Below are 26,731 nucleotides of genomic sequence, written 5' to 3' on the forward strand. Positions count from 1 at the left end.
AATTACTGACCGCAAGAACTAAAAACTTTAACCAATGCTAAAATACAACCTTTAAAGCTTTGCAGAAGTTGGAAGGTCTTTTACGGTTAAGGCTGGATCATGCTTGCAAGTAGCCAAAAGACAAAAATTTGTGTCTTGTTCCAAGAAGCAAATATCTCTACATTACAGGTTTTTTTCTAGTAAGGTTAGAAGCATAAGGGAACTTCAGTGTCACAGAAATCCAAGGTGTTTTGTGAAGGTAACTAAACAATGACTCACAAGATGTACTGGACACCATCCCATGGTTTCTATGTTTAGAATCACAGAGACCTGGACTTATTTCACAATAACTGTTACACATTCTTCTGTGATGAAAGACTTAAGGAAACATTTGGGAGGGAGTTTTGTTTAAGGTTATTTTAAGGGTGGGGTGTGGCTGTTCTGAGAGTCAGGTCATTGGGATCGTACTGACTCACTTATCCTGGCTTTCAGTCATCTATAAGATAATGTGCATATTCTAGTCTTTCTAATTTCATCAAATAATTGCAGAAGTTTATCAAATTTATAAATGTTTCTTTAAAGAAAAAAAAGTAAACCTGATCAGACCCTGGTCCGCTAAATCGGTACTTGTGGGGCCCAGTGACTGACCAGTGAACGCAGGTCCAGCTGAGCTAACTGCTGTGTTGATAGTCAAGTGATATGAACTGGGTGCAATACATTCATTCCGACTGATGACCATGTGAGAGAAAACTGGTCAGAGGGTATATTTTTCTTAACTAGCTTTTAGATAAAACTGCTTTTGGAATTTATTTTTATATTGTTGCAAGAATGCCTGGGTGACAGACAGATGACACTCATGAGGCTAAAAGAGAACTGAGGTTTGAGCTCAGTGTTGCACTCAGGTTTTGGTTACAAGAAATGCAGACTGGGGGACAAAGGCGTGAACTTCGAGCGCACGGAGCAGACTTGGCGGGATCACCGCAAAGACAGAGGCCGTGCAAAAGCGTAGACACCCCCTCAGGTGCCCCAGGCCTGCAGTATGCTGATCGTGAAGTATACTACGTAAAGCATATGTGCATTACAAAGTGCACGTCCTACCCTATCTATGGCGCTAACTATCTGTGTACCCCTATAAAGTCATGTTGACCAGAAAGTTCTTTGAGCATTACCAACGGAGACATCCTGGAAGTGGTTGCTCCCCGAGTTCGGCAACAAAGTAACGTCATATTCGGAAGCACCGGCTAAGTGTCATAAATTTCTACCACAAGCAACACAAACCTATAAAGTGATTTTACGAAGAAACGAGGCGGCAAAATGCAAAGGCTCTCGTTGCATGAAATGTTTCCGTTTAATTCATAATTGGTGTAAGAAAAATCTAGTTCGTTAATATTGGTTTCCCGACAAACCAGCCACCGGATTGATTTCCACTCATTCATCTACCTTACTGCTTTCAAATGACTTGTGAATGGACACAGCTATAAAAATCTCTCCCCAACCCCGACAATAAATACAAAATAAATACATAGGTTTGATATGATTTGATGGCCATCACAAAAACATTCATTGGCACCATTTATAATGGTGACAGCTTCAGGTAATCTTCAATCAAACAAAATACATAGAAAAAAATATATAATAGAAAGTGCTTAGATATTGCTTTTCAGGAAAGGATTCCTGTTTGAAAGTGTTCCCTTCATTTTATTCTTCAACATTATCTTTTTAGACCAATATTGTACAGAAACTTCCAGTGTTAAACTGATAAGGTATTATGCGGTATAATGACAAGGTAACTTTCCATCTCCGCAATCATTGTAGCGTTCCAATGGAGCGTTCCATTATTGAGTTTCATTGGAACGTTCCACTATTGAGTTCCATTGTTGAATTCCATTGGAGTGTTCCATTGCTGAATTCCTTTGGAACGTTGCACTGTTGAGTTTCATTGGAGCATTTCACTAGAAATGGGCAGGCGGGTGGGGTCTCCGGCTCCCAGAACCCCCTTCTCACAGCAGCTCAGCTTCGTCATCCTCGTCCTCTGAGCCCGACGGACCCTGTCGCACCTCCGCATACCATTTATTGGTCAGCGTCTTCATCTGGATGCGGCCGTGAAGCAGGTCCTGTGTGACACGGGACGGGTGAGTGGAGACAGGAAGCGGTGAGTATGGTCCTCTCGGTACACATTAGTGACATTGCACCCTACAGTGTTCATGCCAGTGTTTCATTATCAGAGTGTGTTAGCCTTTTGAGAGCATTTGAGTGGAGCTATTCAAGCAGTTAGCATCAGCGTATTACGTCACAGGACTTCAGGCTTGGAAGCGAGTGAGATATTGTATTTACATTAATTTATTAAGTAGGTCCTATTGTCCAAAAAGAAAAGTCAAGTGAGAAAAGCTTGGGGTCAGAGAGCAGTTGGGGGGTAACAGCCTTGCACAAGGGCCCATTGATGATGCCACTACTTTGTTGACAGAGGGATTTGAAACCACAACATTCTGGGCACAGAACACTAACTTGCTGAGCTACCCACTGCTCATCATAACTGTGGGTCAAGCTGGAGAGAAGGGATTGACATGAATGTGGTAAAGGAGCAAGGACGTAGAATAGGAAGCCAGTAAAAGGAAGTAAACTCATAGCACAATGTTTGAGGGCAAGTGACATTATGCTGTAGACACAAGGGGGCGTTGTGTGGCTCAGCAGATTAGGATGCTCTGCCTATAATCGGAAGGTTGCCAGTTCAAATCCTATTGCCGGCAGACCAATTCCATTATTGGGCCCTTGAGCAAGGCCCTCAAAACCCAATTGCTCCAGACAATGTCTGACCCTGCTGTCTTAGTTGCCAAAATAATTATCTGACAATGGTGAGGAGCTCAAGGAGAGTGAGGGTGTCGAGAGGAGAGGTCACCCCAGACGGCTCACCTCCTGTGTAAGACGTCTGGTGAAAAATGGGTTGAGGTATTTAGCATCGAGCCACATGAAGCCCTTCAGGTCTTGCCGTTGATAGATGTGAGCCTCATACTCCTCCTCGGTCAGCTCGGAGAGGTGCTCCGACTCAATGGCATGACCCTAGAGACAATCAGGGAACTCATGAATGACGAGGCACCACTGCCAACAACCCACTGTTCCAACAACCCACTGCCCGATTTTTTGGATAGTAGTGAAATGACAGCTGCAACAGTACAGACTCACCAATCCTGCTCTTGTTCTAACTTTAATATGAAAAAAAAACCCACAGTCATAACTTTTGCGATCAGCAGGAACTGGGGCATGGAAATAGGCAAACTGCGAAACATCCGTCGTCAGCAGAGCCGGCTGCGGTCGCAGCTCACAGACTTCGCTATGGGCCTCACAAGACTGAAAGAGCGATGCAGTTCCAAGGATCTCCAGAGAAGTTAAGTGCCAAAGCAGGGTTTGGACGTTCAGGACGACTTGTGAAAATTGACTTGGCTCAAAGCACTGAAAATAATGTTTTACCAGCATCACAGGATGAAAACGTGCAACTAATTCCACTGTCAGGAAGATTCAGGAACGTTAACAGCTAATATTTAACGAAAATGCTCTTAACCAACTTCCCTTAAGATCTAAGACAACAGGAAATTAAACTTCCTCTTTTAATATATATAAAAACAGAAAACAAGATGAAAACAATTTTCTGTTGATTTTATATGGAATTAATTTAATAAAATTAGTGCAGTTTAGCTTTAAATGCCCTCACTGCCAAGAAGATAAATGATTTTTAATCTTTCATCTTATAATACAGGTCAAAGAGTGAATAGCTGTGGATGACACATGAAGATTCATTCCAAAGCTACATTATTCCTAAACTTGTCTCTGACTGGCTCAAAGCTAACCCTGAGCCTAACCCTGAGCCTAACCCTGAGTCTAACCCTGAGTCTAACCCTGAGTCTAACCCTGAGCCTAACCCTGAGCCTAACTCTCATCCTCCCGTAAAGGCCTACTACGGTACGTCTTCTTTGCAAACGAACAGCGAACATACCATCTTCTCTGTCTTGCTGAGGTTCACGTCCTTCTTGCTCTTGCGGCGGGATTGGCTCTCCTCGATGTCCATGAGGCGGATGAGTGGCATGGTGCTGCCCCCCAGCAGCAGGATGGTGAACAACACGATGACGATGGTCGTGGTGCCGATCAGCTGGCGCTTCTCAATGGGCTCCAGGCCCAGGTGGAGGCTCAGAGCATAGGGGATGGCGCCCCGGAGGCCTGGGGGGCAACCGGAAAGGGGGGGGGGGGCACACCAAAAGATTCAAGTTTCAAACATCTTATTGTCTTTATGTAACACAACAAAATTACTTTTATGACAATAAATACAAAATAAGCTAAGGGGGTGGCATGGTGGTGCAGTGGTTAGCACTGTTGCCTCACACCTCTGGGACCCAGGTTCGAGTCTCTGCCTGGGTTAGATGTGTGTGGAGTTTGCATGTCATCTTGGATTTATATTCTTCAATTCCCCCCACAGTCCAAAGACATGCTGAGGCTAACTGGAGTTACTACATGCCCATAGAAGTGAGTGAGTGAGTGGTATGTGGGTGTGCCCTGCGATGGGATGGCCCCCCATCCTGGGTTGTTCCCTGCCTTGTGCCCGTAGCTTCCAGGATAGGCTCCAGACCCCCCGCGACCCAGAAGGATAAGCGGTTTGGAAAATGGATGGATGGAAAATACAATAAAATAATCATGGAAAATATGTAGGAGAAGATGAATGGAGGACACTGACAGCAGGTAACAAAAAGAAGGGTTTGGACGACACCCGGATAAACGACTAGAATGTTCAAACCAGCAGAGACTTTCCGCTCACATAATGGAAAATTAAGAATTAATAAAATGCTAATTTATTTGGTCACGTTTTATTTCTGCTTGTCCCTTGATGACTGTGCTTAGATAAAAATGTGCATCTAGGAAGATCCAGAACATTTACTAACAACTATATTTATCGGGTCTTCTCGCCTGAAAGCTTCCCTGAATATCCAGGACAAAGGAAAATGAAACATTTTCTCCTGAATTAATTAAATTTGATAAAATTAGCGGAGTTAACCTTGAAATAACCTTGCTGCTAAGAAGATAAAGCCAAATTGATCGATTTCAATATTTCCCATGAAGCAGGAACCGCAGGAATTATCGGTTACGCGATGATCAGCGATGATAGAAAGGATGTGCAATGGGTTGGTCAGTTTGAGGGCTTACGGTTAGGCCATAATACAGTTCAAAGACTAAATGACTAAATGAGATTACATTACATTTCTGATTATTTAGCAGATGCCTTGGGGAAGGTTATGCACAAGTATGGAGAGCTTGTGGCCAATAAGCATTTGGGTTTAAGGGCCTTGCAGCCATTTGATTCTTCTACCAACCACAGGTTTCGAGTCCATGCTCACAGGCGCCTGACCTACAGGCCACCCAGAAACAGATTTTCTGAACTGCAGCGAGACATCTGCATGTATTCATTGGGCAGACGTTTCTTTCCGAAGCGACATACGATCGTGAAAGCAGGGTCAGGCAGTACACTGCGCAACACACACACACACACACCCATGTAGAGTAAACATATCCTTATGGGGACCGCTCATTCATTTCAATGGGAAAAATGCTAACGCTAACTATGACAACCTTAACCCCTACCCTGCCCTAACCATAACCATAAGTAACCTAACAAAATACAAAAGTTTTTGCATTTTTAGTTTTTTCATAGCGGTCACCGATTTTTATAAAATAGAGTAATAGAGTAAACCCGCTCACACACACACACACACACACACACACACACGCACACACACGCGCACACGCACACACACACACACACACACACACGCACGCACACACACACACGCACGCACACACACACACACACACCCGCAGGATGTGAACTGGCCATCTTCCGATCACCGTTACAGTGTCCTGACTTGCTGAGTCACACGGTGCCCCAAGAGCCGCTCATTTCCGCTTCTTCACCGCAGCACTGCACTCAGCAGCATGGAGGGCAGCATGGAGGGGGGGGGGGGGGGGGGGTGATTCAGGGCTTCAGGCGCCAATGTTTCTAACAAAGCCCCCCGCTCTTTCATGACAGTCACCGTCCTCGTGTTCCGCTGTGTGATTTTCTGGGCTAAGTCCTGGACATCCTCTGCCACTAGAGCCAGCACAGGTCTCGGGGCGGAAAGCACTGCGCAGATCTGTGTATTCATTCACTTCACAACACTTCAGACTACATTACTGTCATTTCCCATGTGTCGATAAACCTATCACAAAACAAAAAAATCGAAAGCCGAAAATACATTTTAATACAGTACTCATAATCTAACAAACATCATAGCCTAGCCTAGCCTACCTTAAACCTGCTTAGAACACTTACGTTAGCCTACAGTTGGGCAAAATCATTATAAAAAAGTATTTGAAAACATTGAATGCATTAAACACACTGAATAATGTATTGAAAGTGAAAAACGGAATGGACCTGGATACCCATCGTAAAGTCGACATAGCGTAACTCGGACCATCGTAACCTGGGATCTTCTGTGTTCATCATGCCTTATTATTCCCATATTGCATCGGCTTGTCTTGTCTTGCACTGCTGTTTGCCACCCCTCCCCCGCCCCCCGCCCCTTCCCCGCTGTGGCACAAGAATTTCACTGTGCTCCAATGTTCCCTGAATATATTTGACTATGAAACTTGAAATATTTGAATAGAAATAGTGATACTTTATCCATCCTCATGGGGAAATATTTTTTCGCCTGTCCCATCATGCTTTCTATGAGACACACAGACTCATATACAGGTGAGAGCAAGCTTGGGGGGGTCACAGCATAGGGTTAGCCAGCGTGTAGTGTCCCTGAGGTTGGGGGTGATGGGCCTCGCTCAGTGGTAAAACAGTGGCTTCTGTCTGCCAGCCCTGGGATTTGAACCGACAACCCTCTGATCACGGGCACAGAATCCTAACCCGCTGAGCCACACATCACCCCCAGAACTTGAGAGGTAGCCCTTCAGCAGTTGGGGAGCACAGTGACCCCAAACTGGACCCTACACTGTGTCTGCATCACCAGGCCACCCACTGCCTTACCACTAAACCACATGATGAACATCATCTTAGGCGTGATCTTGTGGTCGCGGAAGAAGTTGAGCAGGAACGAGAGAGGGAATATGTTCACGGCCCGGCCCAGCAGCACCAGGACCTGGGGGGCAGGAGACAGAGGGCTCAGACGGGTCCGCTTGCCGCTCAGCTGGCCATGTCAACACGAGAGTCCACTTCGGTCGGAGATGCAGCGTCACTTACGATGCACCAGATGACGAAGGACAGTTCGAATTTGTGGGGGAAGCTGAAAATTGACAGTCCCAGGAAGGCAAAGACGCAGGTTTCTGGGGCAGATCGGGAGAAAACGGAAACAGGAAGTGAAGTGACTTCAGGGGTTGTCATAAAAGCCAACTGCTTAACCATCACTCAGTGAATCAAGATATGTCTTTGTATGTATGTAACCACTGCATATGGAGAACATTTCAATAGGAGATGGAGAAAGTGGAGAACGTTTAGAACAGGAAGCGGGGAAAAGGAAGTGGATGTATTTGGAGGAGGAGATGGGGGAAGTGAAGAGCATTTAGAATAGGAAGTGGGGGGGGGCTGGTGGGAGGGAGGGATGCGAGAAGGAAGCAGGTCAAGGAGATGAAAATGGGACATTTTAGAGAAGTAGGAAAGATGAAAGGTAGAGGGCAAATTTCTGGGGTTAAGGAGGGAGAGAGAAGGTGAGCAGATATTAAAGGGAGAGGACGGGGGGGGATGGGGGGGGTGATGCATACCACACATGAAGGCCACGGTGCGCAAGGTCTGCTGCATCAGGACCTGGGTGACCGGGGACAGGTTGTGGTGAGTGTAGTGTGACATCACGATCCCTGAGAACAGTATCGCCATGATACCTTGGTGGAGAGAACAGGAGAGTCAGCAAAATGCAGCAGCGGGGAAGGCCGACAGAGGACGGGGACACACAGGAGCCAAGGACAGAGGAGCAGGCGGGCTGCAAAAAGCCACAACTCAGCCGAGGCACTTACTCAGGTTTTCTGAGCGTGTAACTAAATCTGCTAATAGTACAGATGCTTGAAAAGGGGAATCGTTTATGAGTTCTAAGGCTTAGGAATTACCATGCGATACTCAAACGGCAGCAAGTAGCAGGATACCTGAACAGACCAATAAAACACACTATACATGGCAGGGGAACTTTCTAACCGACAAAAATCACCAGCGTTCTGCCGTATTTAACAAACTGGTGAAGTACTCAGCTGATACACAGAAGGTACAGAAGAACCAAAACAAAATTATCGACAAAAAACCTGAAGTTTAATTAGGATGAAAGCTAAACAATCCGTAGGGTAAGAAGGATTGTACAGTGCAGACACGTTCTACGTCACGAGCAGCATGTTCCTTTGAGGGTTTTATCCTTACAAAATGGGCAATCTTATAAATCGGGATGAACACCAAGGTTCAAAAGTCCAAGAAGTTATTGCTGATGTAGCACCCAGGATACTGCATGTGACTTTGGTCAGCTCAGGTAAAAAGACACTGCTGCACCATGTCAGATCAAGATCAAGGGTTTCTGGGATTGCAATAGATGGGCAGTAATGAACATTGGAGAGCAATGTCCATTTTTAATTAGCTATCAGTTTACGTAACTATCAGCTGAACTCACAATTTTTAATATTTCTCAAATAGGTCAGATGAATGTTCGTGTAGAATGCATATTCCTCCAGTACAGAGCCACGGTAGAACCTGCATTAAGACCCTGGGGAATCCTGCGGCCTTTGGGGGTGAAGGACTCACCGGAGAGTTTGATGCCCTCAGCCAGGCCGTACGGGAGGTAGGCGAAGATGATCATCATCCCAAACTCCAGCGAGGGTGTCTTCCTCAGGTCAAAGTGTTTGAGGCTCTGGAATTCGCTGAGGTTAAGGAGCACTATGGAACCTCCTCCCTCACCACGTAACTCATCACCTAACCCCCCCCCCCCCCAGCTTACGGCAGGACGACATCCTCCAAATCAGCCTCCATCATGTTCCCCATCAGTCCTATAACAAAGTATTCTGTTTCACTGAACCATTTCATAAACAGCTTCATGACAAAGACCTGACCTTATCTCACGTCTGTCCTGGAGAGCTGGTTTTACTACACCGGAGAGGACAAGAGTGTCAGATTTCCCCACCGTCTGACAGGCAAACGGTTCAAAAATTAGGGTCAAAGGCCCAAAGTTAAAATCACTTTACCAACCCTAGGATTTGAACCTACTACCTTCTGAGCACAGACACAACAGCCTAACCTGCTGAGCCACACGGTGCCCCCCCACAAGCACAGACTCGGTGGCCCTGGTCCTTGGCCTCACTCCCACCCCGAGTCACCGTCATGGTGAAAGCATACGATGGCAGAGATGAGGCCGGTGAGCGTGCCCAAGGCGGCAGAGCCAAAGAACATCTTCAGGAAGTACCCGAGGGCTTGGAGGAAGGTCTCCCAGCCGCTCACCGTGGAATTGTCGGATCGAGCGAATCCCTCTGCGGTGCTTACCAAAAAAAAAAAATAAAAAATCGAATTAAAATACAGCCACTCACACTCATTCGCAATCTTTGGCCAATCTGGAGACAAAAATTTGTTGGTCTGTGGGAGTGACCAGAGTAAACCCACACAAACAAAGGGAGAAGGATGTGGGATCCGAACCCTGCATGAGCTGCATGCTGAGCCACTGAACCCAGTTCAATAGCATGAGCATATTTACCCACTGGGTCTCAAACTGATAACCACGTCACACACCTTTAATATCATTATTGACCATCGCCTAACTGATAACTTCTACAGTACTTGCTACTTGGGAAATGCCAAAAAAAACCAGATAGGGCACAGAAAATAACAGACATCTGTTGAAAAGAATGATAGCAATGTCCTGTCATCTGCCTGTTATTCACTCGGCAAGAATTTCAGATGTTTCAAGATCAGTGTCACTTTTTACACTGAATTGCTGAAAAATGCTAAAACTGTCCTGCTAACTCTTACCAGATGGTGCTGCCTCCTCTGTGCTATTGCACTACGTAGAAAATAAATCCGATTTAAGATTAAGAATAAAATGTACTTTATTGATCCCAGGGGGTGATGCGGGATTCGGGCTGCTTTATCTGTAAATTGCAGTACTGTAATCTGTCCACAGGGGGGACTAACAGATAATGTTTACAGCCAAGCATCAGGATTTTTTTTTTGTTTTTTAATTTGTTCCAACGACAACCTGTCACTCATTAGTCCCATTCCAACTTTTGTGTAGGTGTATGTCAATGTGGCAATCACTAAATACCTTCAGCGGCACAGTAGAAGCACATGACCAACGTGTGTGAAAGATAGACTGCTGCGATCCGCCAATCAGAATAACTCTGGAATTGTACCAAGTATATGACAGACTGTGTGTCATGTGACCCTTGTGACCTCCGCCCACCCCCACCCAGAATGTGAGCGTGAGCTCGCGAGGCACACGGCGGTCGTTTGATGGTTACTGGTAAACTTCCAGACACGTTTGCGGATGCGACCCAGGGACCCCGAGCACTAATGGGGTATGACAACAGGATGAGTGACAATTACAGCAGCAGGAAGTGTCTGAGGGCCAAGTGCACCCTTCCTGTTAGACTTGTTGGTTAAGTGTCATTAACCACGGTCTGAGTCTTTCCAGCAAAAATATCGAGCACACCCAAGAGGCAGCAGACGCAATACGAGACGTTAAAAACAACCTTTTTACACAACCTTTTCTTAGCCAATGCATCATGACACTAATCACGCCGACCTCGTGCTTCTAAAATGGCCCAATTCTCCTGAAGAATCATTATCTTTGAGGTTTAGCAAAGTCAAATCAAGTCGAGCTTTATTGTCATATAATCCATATAAAGGTGGCATGAAATGACATTCTGCCAGGACCACAGGGTCTACAATAAAGACACTGAGAGTTTTCACAGGACTAATAGTGCAAAAGAGAATAGTGTGAAACACACTAATAGTGCAAAAGAGGACAGTGTGAAACACACTAATAGTGCAAAAGAGGACAGTGTGAGACGGTAGCTTTCCAGTAGCTTGTACTTTTTAATTCTGAATGGACCAACTCGATCAGAGGGACACGGCAGGAGGGAAAAAGGAAAAGTAAAGCAGATCATTCCTGGTTAATGCAAAAATCATTTCACCTTCGTAGGGTGTGGGCTGCACTATCCAAACAGTTGCATTTTTTATATTTTTATATGCATTTAAATGATATGTAGAGAGACACACAAAGTATGAGTTGCACACAAACACAAACACCCTAAGGACGATGCTCCATTATCAACATACATAAGAGATTCACTTACAAAGTCCTGACTGTTATTCACTTGCTTCTTAATAAAGATGTTACTGACAATTTATATGGTGCACAAAGGTTTTCCAGACTTCTGTTTCTCTCTCCCCAATCCTAGCTAACATCAATTCACCCAGTTCCTTTCATTCTTCCAGAACTGGAATCCTCTGTGATTTCCAGCTCTGCAAAATTATTCTGGCCGCTGTTACAATCCCAGCCATCAAAACTGCAAATTTCAAATTAGTTATTCTAGATATTTCTGTTTTATCTCCCCGAATGCACAATCCTGGGGGATTTTGGTAATACTAATCCCAGTCATTCCCCCATGAATTTCAAAGTGTCACATCAAAATGGATGAATCATGCAACATTCCCAAGTAAGATGCAACAATGTACCTATTTCTCTCTGGCATGTCCAGCATAACTTGTTACTGATGAAGCTAATTTTGAAGAGCATAGATGAGGTCCATATTATATATGTAGTAATTCATACTGAATAAATTTCCCTCTTCCTTTATGTTAATAAAATAATAATAATAATAATAATGTTTTACTTATATGGCGCCTTTCTCACACTCGAGGATGCTTTACAATACAGATACACAATGACAACGAGAATGTTACATACTGACAGACACACTATAGCATTCCTGAAATATATGAGTTTTCAATTGGAGCTTGAAGGTATTAAGAGACATTACCTCTTGCAGACTGTGAGGAAATGCAATAGGTGCTGTCACAGAGAACTCCCTGCCAGCCATAGCAGATAATCTGAATTTAGATACAGTAAGGAAGTAGGGGCCTGGAGATCTTAGTGTGCGGGCTGCAGATTAAGGAAGATGAAGGTCAGACAGATGTTGAGGGGGAAGTCCATGGAAAACTTTGTAGGCGATCAGTAAAATTTTACATTTGATTCTATAACTGGACAGTCAAGAAGAACAGGAGTGATGTGGGTGTATTTTCTCGTACGTGTTAAGTAAACGGGCGGCAGAGTGCTGAACATACTGTGGTGTGTTGAGAAGTTTGGGTGGGAGGCCAGAAAGCAGTGCATTACAATAGTCAAGGCAGGTAGCGATGAAGACATGGATTAGTGTTCCGGTATCAGTAACACTGAGGAATGGACGAGGGCAAGAGATGTTACAGAGAAGAAATAATGCCAGAGAGCTAACATGTGACTGAAAGGTGAGGAACTGATAGAAAATTATACTAAAGTTACGGACTGTACTTTATGGTTCTACCAGGACTCCATTAACATTAATTTGTATCTTAGACAGAGGAGACAGAAGTAATCTAGTACCAAGCAGAAGAACTTCAGGTTTATCAGAGTTAAGTTGTAAAAAGGTGCAAATCATCCAGTGTTTGATTTCACACAGGCAGTCAGTTAGTGAAGATGGTGGCATGAATGTACTTGTATCAGCACTTACATATAATTGAGTGTCATCAGCATAGCAATGGCAGCTGAGACCATAGAGATGTATGATTTGACCTAATGGGAGCATAGAGATTGTAAGAGTATTGGGCCTAGAACTGTTCTCTGGGGGACCCCCTGTGTGAGGGGAGCAGTAACAGAGTTGTGTGACTTAATGGAAACAAAATACTGTCGGTCGCTAGGATCTGATGTAAACCAGGTAAGAGCAGCACCAGTAATACCAGTATCTGAAAGGCGGAAGAGAAGGATTTTATGGTTGACAGTGTCAAATGCAGAGCTTAGGTCAAGGAGGAGGAGAATTTGGGCAGTACCAGAACCTGCCATGAGCCATAGTTACTCTTTTTAACTGTACAGTATGTTATTGATCAGGCTAAGGGTTCCACGTCGCCCTGTGCTGGGCCCGCTGCTCTTCTACCCCTTTATTCTGTCTGATTGATATATTATTTTCAGGAATCATTTCTAAATTAGAATGCAACAATATAGCAGTACTTTATTCATACCTGTGGGGAAATTGACTACTTTTAAGGTATTCCGTCCAAACATGTATATACAGGCTAGAACAAGTTTTGGGGTGAGAGTACCCTTAGAGAAACTGGGGTTAAGAGTCATGTACAAGGGCCCAATAGCTACAGGAATCTATGAACTTCTGGACACAGAGCATTAACACGCAGAGCTACGCAACACAATGACAACTCAAATGGTTCACAGTTTTCACTCTGTACACGAGACATGTGGACAGAGGTCATTAAAGACTGCTTGACTCAGTGATTCTTCCTGTGGAAACAAAAATGACACAGCAATGAAGTCATGAAGAGGCCTATGTCACTCATGCAAAAATTCCTTCAACTTCAAACTGTGTTAAAGGTCCAGGACAAAAGACCTTGGCGGAACAATTAATGAACAGCTGACAACACTGAAAAGCTTAAGTCTACAGAACACAGGTCAGCAGAATGGCATCCATGAATGATACTCAACTATAGTAACCTTCCTGTACTGGCTGCTACCTTTTACCCTGGAAACCACAAAAGAATTGATAAACTGATAGCAACTGAAAGCATATTTAAAGATCTGTTTATCACTTCCTGATTGCTTCTTCTGCAACACATCACTTATCTAGTTCTAGCCAAAAAATTACAAGCATTTTTCAAATATTGCACTCAGTCATGCTCATCATTCACCTTCTACCAGTCCGGTTAGTGTCTCCTCCTTACAGGTGTTGACGTGAGACTGGATCTTGATCATAGTGCTGCCTGTGAAATAAGCAGCGTGTTCTCTCATACCAGCACCCCCCCCCCCCATTACACGAACCACACCTAATTCCATACTGTCCCAGGTCCCTGTCATCGTCACGTGTCTCCCCTGCTTTATGTGCTTTGAAATAGGTGCAGGTGATATTGCAAAAATATCATATAACAATTTTTTCAGGCAGGATCATGATTCACAATTCATAATTATTTTTCATGTTTGTTTTAAGACTATTTTGCAAGTTACAATTATTATTATTATTATTATTATTTTACAAAATATAAGGTAATAAAAGCTCTACATACTCTTTCAGATGTTTTCTTTTGAGGTGCTTAAAAAGGATCATCTACCGCCATCCAACGTGTGACCCTTATCTTTGCAAAGTTTGTAAATAACTGTTGTTTGTTGGTTTTGGAAAGTGCAAACATGTTCCATATTACCAATTTCAAATTAGTTTTAGGGACCAACTCCTCCATGTTGTCCGCTAGGTTGCCAAATAGGGAATGTGTTGCATGTTGGGACGAGGGCGCAAAAGGGAGTGTCGGTTTATTGGTGTGTCGAATCAGATTTGGCTGGCAAAACTGCTGTAGATGCGTGTATGAGCCATATAACTGCAACTGATAGAATGTGCACTGAAGCACAACACCAATGATCTCTCCATAAAAGCAGATAGTGGAGACATTTTAATCGTTCACAGTCTAATATGATCAACTTGCACACCCCTACTTTGAAACATTCATCCATCCATCCTTTAACCGCTTATCTAAAACATTTACATTTTTTTTTTTGGCCGCTGCTTTTGTCAAACCAACGTACAAGTAAGGCAAATAACAAGTGTCACTGTGTTTGTAAAAAGCAAGCTTACTGAACTATTATAAATCAAAAGATATTTTTAGACTGATTAAATGTGTGCTCTGGCTAGCATAGTTTTAGAGTTGTGATCACAGGTCAAAATACCCATAAAAAAGGTCCACAAAAGTGTAATGAAAAAGAAGTGTATGTTTAAAAAGAGCACCAGATCCTTCCCATACCCAGGCTTCAAAGACCGCTGCGATTCCATTAAAATGTGTGGGTTTTTTTTAGGTTTTATAAAGTCACTAAAATGACCTTTACAAACCCTGTATCTTTAGTCCATTTACAAATACGGTAAACACTTTTAATGGTAAGGCTATTATATGGAAAAAGGCATTTTAAAAGTACATTAAAATGCATATATGTTACTAACACATAATCGCAAAAATGTCCCAGGGTCCTAACAAACTGCGAAATTTTGCTGGACCATCCATAAAGTCCAACGAGAAACTTAACTCTCATTCACAATGGTCAGTATCCCACAACGGCATACACCTTCTTGTGAAGGGCATCAGTATTTTTTTTTTTTTCAATTAGCAAAGATACGCCAAAACTAGCTTAATATATCCTGAAAGCTAATAAAACTAGCTACAAAACAAAACAGTGATATACCACAATGCACAGCTCCTGCATGCTAACCCTAACCCTAAACCCAATCCTAACTAGGGTTGGGTTTTGAACTCGTGCCAGTATGATACTAATTTATATGTAATAGGTATGTTCTGGAAAGAACTGCAACAGATTTTGGCATCACCTAAATACATGAGCTGTCAACTGAAATGTTTGCCCTTTGGTGCTCAGGCAACAGAAGCATCACTGCGTCTTTCTTACATGGCATTGCTAGTAAGCATTACACTTGCTGTGATGTCAGCAGAGGCCTACTATTAGTTAGTAGCTACCTCAAAGATAGTGCTTAGGGACGTACTTGGTGAGCACGATGGAGACGGCGTCGTTCAGGATGCTCTCCCCGAACACCAGCATGTTGAGTACGGGGTCGACGTTGAGGGCGTTGAAGATGGCGATGGTGGCTACAGGATCCACGGCCGAGATGAGGGAACCGAAGGCAAAGCTGGGTCAGAGACACGAGAGAGCGACCGATTGGGGATCAAGCGGACACCTCCATCATGCAAAATCTGCAGCGTGTCTTCACACTTACCCATAACTACCTTCCATTAAGAGGTTTTCCACAATAAAAAAAAATTAAGTACAAACAGCTTGGGCTTCCAACCACGCCAACATATATGTCAGAAAGAAGTGATTTCTGTTGTGACATTTTAATCTATTTCTAATTTTCGGTATAAAAAAAGAGATTAACCCAATTTCATTTTACAGTATGGAGCCTATCCTGGAAGCCCTAAGGTGGTGTTGAAGGAATCGAATGAACATGCCAGGTTTTTGGTCACACGGTCATGTTTTATATGATAAATTCACTTTTAACTAGCGTCTGTCCTAACTTACATTTTTTGGAGCAAATTAAAAATGTGTTCTGGGAAAAAAAAAAAGACTACAAATCTCAAAGCTGTCAAACTGCTACTCGTAAAGTACTTCACAGTTTTCCCGGTTTGTCATTTTCTTGTCAAATTCTTTCAAAAATGAATGGAAGCTGAAATGCAGCTGATTGAAGTAACAGAATTCCTAGTCAGAGTATCTATCCAGTCTATCAGTAACAGATATCCCTGTATCAAACTCTGACCATTTATTGGTACTTCCTGTAATCAAGGTGCCAAATCAATGCAAAAGACCTTTAAACTACACTCTCCCTACAGTACTTTGACTGATACAATAAAGACAACTATCAAGAATTTAAAAAATAATACAATTCACCATAATAAACTTCAAACCCATATAATATACACATTTAAAATATGGTGATATTCTCCAAACCCACACAACAATCTGTTTTCAGTCTCCTGACATATCTGAAGCAGTCCAGCATCCTACAGATCAGCTATTTTCCCCAAGCACAGCTTTTTGATGCTACAACTTAGCGGAAATTAGAGCCCGTGTGAGACTTTGACTGACTTGGCTTTATTTAAACAGCATGTGGTTACTAACTACAGATCATTCAATCAGCGGTGTTAAACTCTCACCTGTCAGTCATTGTCATCTTGTAAATGACATCTGCCTACAGGGACGGAGAGGCACAAGACAAGATCGCGATTTTAGAGCAGCCTGCAACATCGTGAAGGTCTGTGCAAAATTTACCGCACGAATAGTCGTGCAAAAGACGAGGACGTGGAACAGAAGCGGGATAAGATACATCACCTGGCCCAGAAAGTAGATGCCTCCTCCTACTATGAAGGCTGAGACGGCTGTTCCAATCACGGCAAACAAGGTGATGGAACCAATGTTCTGGAAAAAGTTTCCCTGGGGAAGGTAAAACAATGCACACAGGTCATGATGGCCAATGAGGCTTTAATTCAAGCTTCCCATCATGGCTGTCATTTAACTGATAAGGAAATTCAGTAAACCTAACAGAAAAGTTCTCCAGGAAGGTTATCTTCATTTTTTTTTTCTTTAGAAATGTCTGCTGTTTTTCCTGTACTGACTTAAGGCCCCAACACTCTAGTAACAGAGTAGTTATGGATGTTAGTGTGATACAATGAGTGACGCAGCTTCCTGAAGGATAACAAATGTGTAGTTAATGCTTGTGGCCTGTGACGGACTGGCATCCCAGCCGGGGAGGGGAGCCCCTTGCTTTATGCTCTTTGTTTCATACCATAGGTAATAGGGCTGACCCTGGCAGGCAAAGCGATTCTGGAAAACGGACACATGGCTGCAAATGCAAATGCAGCAATGACTCACCTTATGTAGCGAGTACCCTGACTCAAAGATTATGGGCGGCAGCAGGAGGAGAAAAAACATGTTGGGACGAAACATTTCCTCTTCCTGTGGGGGACAAAAGTGAGCAACGACATTTTACGCACTGAAAGCCATTCAACTCATCAGATTTTCCCAGGACCCATGAATCACAGCTGATAACAGATTTACATTACATTTGTAAACTTTATAAACCGATTAAAAGCCTTGTTATTTTAACCTAACCTGCACAGACTAGCAGTACTGATCCAAGCCCATGTGGCATCATGGACAAGTTTTACTGTCAGCACCCCCTCACCCCAGGCAAAGTGGGATCGCCTGGCTAATGCGCTTTCCGAACATTAGGGGGCGCCCTAGGTGGCCGCTAATGTCGCACAATGGATTGACCCATAGCATAATACAGTACACCGTAGATCTAAGAAGACCTCAGAGGATCTCAGGGGTGGTCTGTAAATGCTCAGCAGTCTAGTAAGGGCGGCGTACGGCTCTGCAGGTCAGTGCTTGTGACTGGAAAGCCGCCGTTTCGAATACAGCTTAATCCTACTATGCTTAACCCCAAGCAGTCCAGGGGAGAAATGAGTCACCCTGCATCCAGATCCCCCAGGCTTGGCTCTCACCTGCATGTCAGTGTGTGTCTCACAGGACAGCAAAACAAGTTATGCAAACACTGAAATTTCCATGTACTTGCTGGCCAGACTCCAGCTACCTTAAACTATTATTGACACTTGATATGTTGGTTAAAAACGTGTGGCTTTACATCTAAAAACTGTTATCTAATTTGACATCTTGTTCAGGTCTTATGGTAAATTCTACTAGGGCTGGGTGATACGACAATATTATCTGTAACCAATATCAGATAAGTAACCCGGCATCGAAACCTAACAGCAGGTAACCAGCGATTATTGCCTTTGTCAGGGAAGTCGGCTTGGGCTACACTGGAAGATAACAGAAAGATTTATGATTCGCTTTTCAGTTCAGGCTTCGAGCCTGTGTTTCCAATGCAGTTGAAAGAAACACATTGGCATTATTTTTTTTTTAACTCCTCATACGTCCTGTTTGGTGTTGCGTACGTTTCAGTGTGTGGTGGAGGCGGTATATGACTCAATATTATAATTCATCCTAACATTTTTCTATTAACATAGTGGATTTTTTATATAACCCAGCCTTACCTTGTAGCAACATTTTTGTTGTATGTACATTTGTGCAACCAATGTAAACAATCCTCTGATTCTGATACCCGTATATTGACAATAACGACATTCTATTCTAATGAGGCCTTTTCAGAAAGATTCACTGGTCTGCACTACGACAGAGTCTACAGTGTAAGATTAAAGGCTGGGACAGAGGGAGGGATAGGGACCTTATTTGGGGACGGGAACAGGAACACATAACAAAAAAAATCAAGAGAGAGAATTAGAGACAGAACCAGGGAAACACACACAACAGCACCTACAGTAGGGTGTGGGGTCAAGCCCGAGGGACTAGGCGTGTTTAAAGAGAAAATCAAATTCAGGTGATCTGAATTAGTGCACAAGTCACATGCTTTTTCTGTGCCCTATGATATCAGCACCAGGGGGGTCAGGTTTCAACGTGCACTAAAGCCTCACAGCGACACTAACTCATGGCACAGCAGAAAATCTACCAAGGGATGGACTAAGAAGAGAGGAAATCCACGGTACAGAGCAAACTCTATCCAAAAGAGACGTTAAGGCAAGACTGAAGCGAGAGGCGCAACGCAAGACAGTTCGATGCAATTGAAACACTCCTGTCAGCAAAGAGGAGGAGGATGACGGATCAGCGATTACGGCAAACAGCGAGAGTCACGCCGGCGGAAGTATGTGGCAACACTCACTGAATGAAATGTTCACATCTACGGCACACAGTAACCTTAGCGCTTTGTATCATGGAATGCAGTATATAGACATACATTTTGTATTTGATTTTAATCCTGCATGCCTTGAAGCAGTGTTGCTAAAGGGCTAACGCTAAGGCTGTGTAATGCAAGAGGATTCTGGTATTTTGCAAGCCTCCCACATCCCTACCCACCCTGATCCAGAGGAGTTGGGCTCACTGCCCTACCCTGGGCCCTGCATTGAGCTGGGAAGGGAAACATGTTCTCAGAACAAGCTGTTGGGGAAAACGTGCTGCCTTACTATGGGCTTGTGGCCCAAACTCTATCTGGCGCCGTGCCCATTTCATTCAGCTCTAGGGGGGAAGCCTTCCTGTAATACAAGTGACGTCCAGGAACCACAAGACCCAAACACAGGCTGACCCACCCGCTAACCCAGCCCATCAAACATAAATATATTTGAAGTTTATTTTAAGCTTATATATTTCACTTCATTTCTGCTATCTTATTTACTAAACTGATAATTCTAAATTCCCTCCGCGCCATATAATTTTTTTTAGCCCAAACAAATGAAAGACTACAACCCCCCCCCGACAACGACCCTGAACAAAAGGGCAAAGTCCCATCCGACTGAGAAGGAAGACTATTGTTGCCTTGGTCCATCTGGACCCTATAATGAATTGCAGAACTTCATAAACAAGATCTGTCTGAGCCGGATAGCGGAAGAGCGATGAGTGTGAGTGCGTTGTAGTGAGCAATACCAGTTTAAAATTAGCCTGGTCCAAATTCCCAGCTGCCATTTCATGTTTGCTGTTTTTTTTAAGGCAGGTCGTACATTTCCTTTGCCGTTCCTGGCAGGATCGACAGCAGAGGAAGCGGATCTTTATCTCGCTCCGCAGGCAGCAGCCAAGGCCTGGACTCCTCACCACTTCAGCAAATTTGCTGTCGTCCCGGAAACCACTGGCCAAGGTCACATGGAACAAACCTACCATGGGCTGGCAGTTCAAGGAAAAATGTACTCAAACCCAGGACACAGCTATCTCACCCTAATTGGCCTTTCGCAGCTTGGATGGAGCCGAATACCGAGGTTTAACTTCCCGTACTACAAATGAGAGCCAGAGCATATCATGAAGCCTGTACCAGAACTGTACCGAATAAGGAACAAAAAACTGAAGGTTGTTTGTTCAGATCCCAGTCCCTAAGGAGTGTTCTATCTTTTAATATACAGATTTATAAATAGCAAAATAATAACGTTTTTGCCAAGAATTTAAGTATAAAGAAGCTTTAACCCTGAACAGGTCCCTTGTAGCTGTTATGGAAGCAGCATCTTCTGTTACTAGATTTGATGAATCAGCACCAGACCCCACCGGATTTCAAACAATAGGCATGTTTGTAGTGGGGGGGGGACTTCACTGGTCTGCATCCTACAAGGAATGTTAATTAAAAGCAGGAAAAGCTGAGCAGAAGAACGCCTGCAGGCCACAGCAAACCAACATGGAAAAAGAGTCTAATGGAGAAGTGGAGAAAAGTGAGCTGATTAAAGATCCTCAGCACATCTTTCATTACCTGCCAGGTCAGGTTTTTTTCAGGGGGCTGTTAGGGGTGGGGCTTTAGCGATGAGTGATTACGATATGGGGGGGGGGGGGGTGACAAAAAGGGACTTTAACCATATCAGGAAGTGCAGGACCCCTTCAGAGGTCATGTGACCACCGTGGGGGCGGGGTCTTTCCAGAGGCGCGCACCTACCTTCCAGTTGGCAAGCTCCTGGAACTCTATGATCTTGATGATGCCCCCCATGAGAATGCCTGGGCACATGGCAGAGAGGAACAAACAGGGGAACACGTCAAGTTTAAAGGCACAGCGCTGGAATCATCAACACATGCCACAGATTCCCGCTAAACACTATCACGCGTTTCCAAACATTCCTAAAAATGCACTAAAAGGGGTACTGTTCAAAATTTGGCAAAAAGTTTGCCATGAGTAACAGGGTCATGCTGGGAGGAGGGGATTCAATCTCCCATTTTGGGTCGAGAACTTCAAAACTGGGAGAAGGAAAAGAAAGAATGAAAGATTATGAGGATGAAGAAAGAGAAAAAGGAAGATAGAAAAAAACAATACCTAACATACAGTTTTGGCACCAAGTGTCATTATCTAGGCATGCAGATAATTATCTAGTTCCCGCCTTTTCTGTTGAACTAGTGCACCGTAAACTAGTTGCACTGCACTAGTTCAACAGAAAAGGCAGGAACCTGTAAAGACTTAACCAAGCCATTCACACTCTGCTCATGTTTGTTTAATAACTCTTTTTGTGAATTGAGAAAGCAAACGTCTTTGCAGCACTGAGGATTAATTCCTCATGAGTCTTGAAAAGGGGGTTGGCCAATAAACGTGTGTAGTAATGCATGCCTAGATAATGACACTTGGTGCCAAAGTCCCTCAAAGTTTACGTCTGATGTGTGTCTTCCACAGCAAAAGCACCTTAACGCCCGAAAGCGAGATTATCTTAATTTTGAGGAATTCTCTTTCCAAAAACGAGCATCTTTCCAAAAACAAATGCTGAAACGAAAAAGAACCAAATCTAAATACGGTAACGACTAGCAGTCAAATTAATGACAGGCAGTGGATTATAAGCCCCAGGATTTAGGGCAGGGATCTCTCGCTTACCCAGTGAGACCACAGCAACACTCTCCGGCAAGAAATGCAACTTGAACTTAATTAGCAGGTGCACCAATATGATGCAAATACCTGCAGAGAGAAGAGGAACTGCATGAAATCCTGCAGAGCGACACTGCAGCTTAGATCACAATCAGAAAACAGACAGGCTGGACGGGGCATGCAGTAAGCATGGGGGCACATGGGGGACACATCTCACTGCATAGCTTAGCATCCGTAAAAAACTGCAGACACACACACATACAGACATTGGCTGGGCGTTACCTTAGCATAGGAAAAATACCAATGGACACACCTATTGACATTGCCAAAGTATATAGAAATTGCCAAACGTCGTACATGAATGTTGAATAAATACGTACAAACACAACCACGGCATTATATCAATTTCAAAGAAATACAAAGGGCCACACCCATTAGCTTTTCCAAAGCGTTATATCAACGTTGAATCATGATATATGCATACACATATAAACATATTACCACAAGACATTATATCATATGATTGAAAAAAATACCCATAGATGCATGCATGCACACTATACAGTATAAGCAATTATAATATGGCATTATAACACTGACATGGTATTTATATTACAGAATTCATTCATAAGTATCTTTAGATGTAGAATTTCATGAATATACTAAACCAGGAGTGGGCAATCTTATGCGCAAAGGGCCGGTGTGTATGCAGGTTTTTGGGATAATCTGTAGGTCAGCTGTTCAAACCCAGGTGTGTGGACTCTTCAGGCAATCAGTCTTCTAATTAGTAACCTAATTAGGGAGCTTCGGCGAAAACCCACATACACTGCGGCCCTTTCTGGACCCCTGCACTACAATGGTTTAGCCTTATCTTCGATCAGCGAGTTGAGGCCCTAATCTTTTGGCATCACGCTGGGTTACAGCAACAGAAACTGGAGGAGATCGTGAGTCAGTAAAGCGGTGAATCAGCACCAGCGGAAGCCTAAGTGAGCGATGATGGCATCTGCAACCTTCTATAAAGCGATATAACGGTAAAGAGGCAGAGACCATTCAGGACGACCTCCTGCTCCCTTCGGCCTGCAGTCAGGGCAAAGATGAAGCAGGTCAGGGCAGAAAATCTCTCTAGAAATGAGCTTCTCGCCCAACGTGATGAAACAGCTTTAGGGGCTGAGGCTGTTTTCCACACGTTCCCCTTAACCCTATTTACCACTTCTGGGGTAAACCAAAAATAAATTAATTAAGATGGAAAATATGGCTGTGAAACATGCAAATGGTGGACTGCAGAAAATATGTGCTCAGGACTGTCCATCTGCAACCAAAAAACAATGCCTTTCCAATAACTACTAAAAAGTAACAAATAAAAACAAGTGCACGCTGTTGTATTATGCAAAAATGCCTAAATTTAAGGTGAAAAAGGATGGGTCCCATACAGATATATCATCTGCTATTCAGGCTGCTTGTCAGGCAATCTTTAATTATAATTTATGAGCCAGAAGTTGGATTTTATGTGTTTACTTGCTGAGTTGTTTATGAATGGTTGAGGCTTTTATTGAGGGAGGAGCAGGTGGTGGGATAATTATGTTGGGTGTCAGTTAGAGAAACCATTCGAAAAATATATAATGGGGAAGTAATTCAGAAACTGGAGTGTATCAATTCTAATGACCACGATTCAGTACTCATTCTAATTCATGTTACCATAGCAACCAACATCTGCAGTACCTCCTCAGCTTTACTAATCCAAATAACTTACGGCTTACTTTAAGTCGCCTCAAATATTATGACATCCATCGGTTCACTTTCAGAAACCGGGGTCACAAAGGTTTAAAAGGTGTGTTTAATAGTCAAACTTTAGAATCCGTACAAAACTTGTTTTTTCAGTGCAGATCTGTCATTATGTAGGAATTAAGAACCATTTGTCAGATGTAAATACCGATCAAAACTCAGTGGGAGGCATCCGTACTTCTTTTTCATACTTCTTTCAAAATCCCTGTCTGTGCCTCCCAAGTAATCATTCAAAAGAAAGTGTATCTTTTTGTGTCTTTTGGATGTGCCGTTGAACTCTCCAACTAATTGTCCACATTTCAAACTGTAACATTTCAAAGCATCTCAAATGAATCCAGAAAGACAGCAGGAATTCCCACTTAAGGGAGACACTGATATTGCGTATTGGTGGGTGTGAGGGGGCCCCACTGACCAACTGTCTGAAACTCACCAATGACGAGGAGGCTGAAGAATATAGTCATCCCGCTGGACTGCTCCTCCTCCTGCGCTTTCACCCCCGTGTGCACCGGCAGGATGGGCTTTGGGGTGGGAGCTGGAGCCAGTGTCGTTGCTTTGGTAACAGCTTTGGAAGCGTCGTGTCGCGTGTCATTTCCGGCGAACTCCGTGTCGTTCAGCCGGCTGCACGCGGGAGCGGAGGGCAAAGGGGCTCAGTTTTTAAATCACTTTATCTGTCCTTCGGGGTCGCCAACTCTCACGCATCTGGCTGGACACTCACGCTTTCAGACTCTCATTGAAATCCTACGGTAAATCTATATTATACCATTATAAACCTAAAATTAGCTGCATCAAAAGCGTTGGGGTAGTTTGCAAACCTAACAGACTCTTTGCAAGGTAATAAAACTGTTACATACATGTAAATGCGTGTGCAGTCTCGAATTGAAAATCTCACGCCAGCCACCTGACGACAATCCTGTATCCTACATCTACCACTATTGAAACCGACATAAACAATTAAATCACAACTTACAGTTTATCGGCTTGCAAAGGTTCAATAACTAAGAGTAAGGAATTCTTTGCGCCTGTTAATATACGAGTATCAGAGACTGATTCCTGTATCCCGGAATGGGATAAAAGTACATTTGAAAATATCTAAGTAGTAACCGTGTGCTGTGTTACCAGTGCTTGCCGCATGAACCAGAAATGACTTATCACTGACGAATATAGACCACGCTATAAAAAGTGCGGTGTTAACTAAATTTAACTTTATATGTAGGCTATCATACGAAATTCGGAGTGAGTCAGACATAGGCAAGATGTCACAAGGCAAAAGGGACTCCACATGCAATATTTTTAAGGTATTGACACAGCTCCTTTACCAAGTGATCTGAATGACCTGACCACTTCATGCTACTTAAATTATGTTTACGATTTTCATCATCATTTACTGTAACACACCAGTTTTTACTTAACAGGCATCGCACACACTCCACAAGCAATATATTAGTCCCATTGAAAGGACCGTCCAGGATGCATTGTGTTTACATGAAATGAACGATCAGCCTCAGGATCCATGCAGTTTCATAAGTACGGTTTCAACGCTCGTTGACTAATATCTTCGAGAACATGGTGCAATTTACTAACGTATTTCACTGTTATAACTGGCATCACTGAATGTTGGGTCAGAAATATGACTTGTGACATTTTTACAGTTTTGGTAAGTGATGCGACATGTCGGGAACCGACCGTCCCAGTGGGTTATATTTGTACAAATAATTAACATGTCCTCACCCGATCGGACCGTCCAGCTGACCGAGCCCCGTACGCTGGCCGGAGGTCACACTTCGGTCCTTTGGCTGAGACTGCGCATCGCCAGCGTTGCTGCCAACACCTTCCCAAGCTGTCTTGGCCTGGGTGTCATCCCCAGTCTGTAAGGAGATGTCGTGGCTCTGGGGCCGATTCGCCGCACAGGCCGCCAGCAAGAGAAACACGCCCGTAACTGTTTCGCGGCTGCCAATTCCCATTTTTCCAAAACTGCACATTTGTATTATTCAAAATATGCTTTGCAAATGCGACTCCATGTCTCGTCCCTTCGTGTCATCAGCCGAAGTCCCATTTCCTGGATCAAGACCCCTCTCTTGAAGGGAATTGTAGTAACTGTTGAGTCTCTGGAGCTAGATTATTTAGACATATACTGTGGAAGCCTTACAAATTATTGAATAAATCGTGCAAGAGAACGAGAAGTTTTTAAAAATCAAAAGAAATGCAGTCACTGTTGTTGCTCAAAGAAATGTCAAAACGCTGTTTAATGTTTTATACTTCATTTCCCAGAAAGCATAGCGGCATCCTGCTTGGTATGGTATGGTATGCTCTGGAACTTGTAGTTTTTCGGAGTACGCTAAGGTGAATTGGAGGTGTGAACGTATGTTCGTGTGTGTGTGCACTCCCCCTGTAATGGGCTGTCACCCGTTCCTGGGTAATTCCCTGCTTTACACTTGTAGCTGCCAGGATAGACTCCGGATCCGCCAGACCCTGCAAAGGACAAGCGGGTACAGAAAATGGATGGATGGATGGCTCCAACCTTTTTTCTAGTAGGGTTACGTGATGGCAGGGGCCCCGCAATACGGGGCACAGAACAAGAGCCACTCTTGACAGTGGGACAGCCCATTACACTGGACATTCACACACTACAGGCAATTCTCAAGATTCAAGCAATTTGTCATATTGTGCACCGCATCAATAAATATCAGTAGGCTACTTTTCAAATGGGCTTATTGACAGCAGAATGTTTTAGGGTGCTGAATCACAATAATGAGCCATTAAACGTGTATATTTGATTATAAACGTTTGAGCATTG

General features: G+C 43.6%; 1 protein-coding gene and 1 long non-coding RNA gene across 2 annotated transcripts; one reads left to right on the plus strand and one right to left on the minus strand.

Moving 5' to 3' along the window:
- Positions 1-1,303: 1,303 nt before the first annotated feature.
- slc9a8 (solute carrier family 9 member 8) lies at positions 1,304-26,179 on the minus strand. The gene is made up of 16 exons (XM_023798915.2): positions 25,666-26,179; positions 24,368-24,555; positions 22,165-22,245; positions 21,247-21,305; positions 17,637-17,720; positions 17,097-17,198; positions 16,922-16,956; positions 15,757-15,900; positions 9,368-9,506; positions 8,780-8,885; positions 7,765-7,881; positions 7,247-7,329; positions 7,034-7,145; positions 3,968-4,188; positions 2,890-3,036; positions 1,304-2,093 (listed from the first exon to the last, which is right to left on the minus strand). Exons 1-16 carry the CDS (start codon positions 25,914-25,916, stop codon positions 1,980-1,982), a joined length of 1,983 nt encoding a protein of 660 aa, XP_023654683.1. The 5' UTR covers positions 25,917-26,179; the 3' UTR covers positions 1,304-1,979.
- LOC111837101 (uncharacterized) lies at positions 19,239-20,795 on the plus strand. Its single transcript, XR_002836571.2, has 2 exons — positions 19,239-20,236; positions 20,329-20,795. It is a non-coding gene; the product is annotated as an uncharacterized lncRNA (long non-coding RNA).
- Positions 26,180-26,731: the final 552 nt, after the last annotated feature.

This window comes from Paramormyrops kingsleyae, chromosome 18, assembly GCF_048594095.1.
Source record: "Paramormyrops kingsleyae isolate MSU_618 chromosome 18, PKINGS_0.4, whole genome shotgun sequence".
Classification (NCBI taxonomy): Eukaryota; Metazoa; Chordata; class Actinopteri; order Osteoglossiformes; family Mormyridae; genus Paramormyrops; species Paramormyrops kingsleyae.

Coding starts and splice junctions, on each gene's coding strand:
- slc9a8 (XM_023798915.2), bottom strand. CDS start 25,916: ATGTGCAGTTTTGGAAAAATGGGAATTGGCAGCCGCGAAACAGTTACG. Junction 9,507..15,756: donor GTCTCCATCGTGCTCACCAA/GTACGTCCCTAA, acceptor TTTTTTGGTAAG/CACCGCAGAGGGATTCGCTC. Junction 3,037..3,967: donor TCAGCAAGACAGAGAAGATG/GTATGTTCGCTG, acceptor GATTGTCTCTAG/GGTCATGCCATTGAGTCGGA.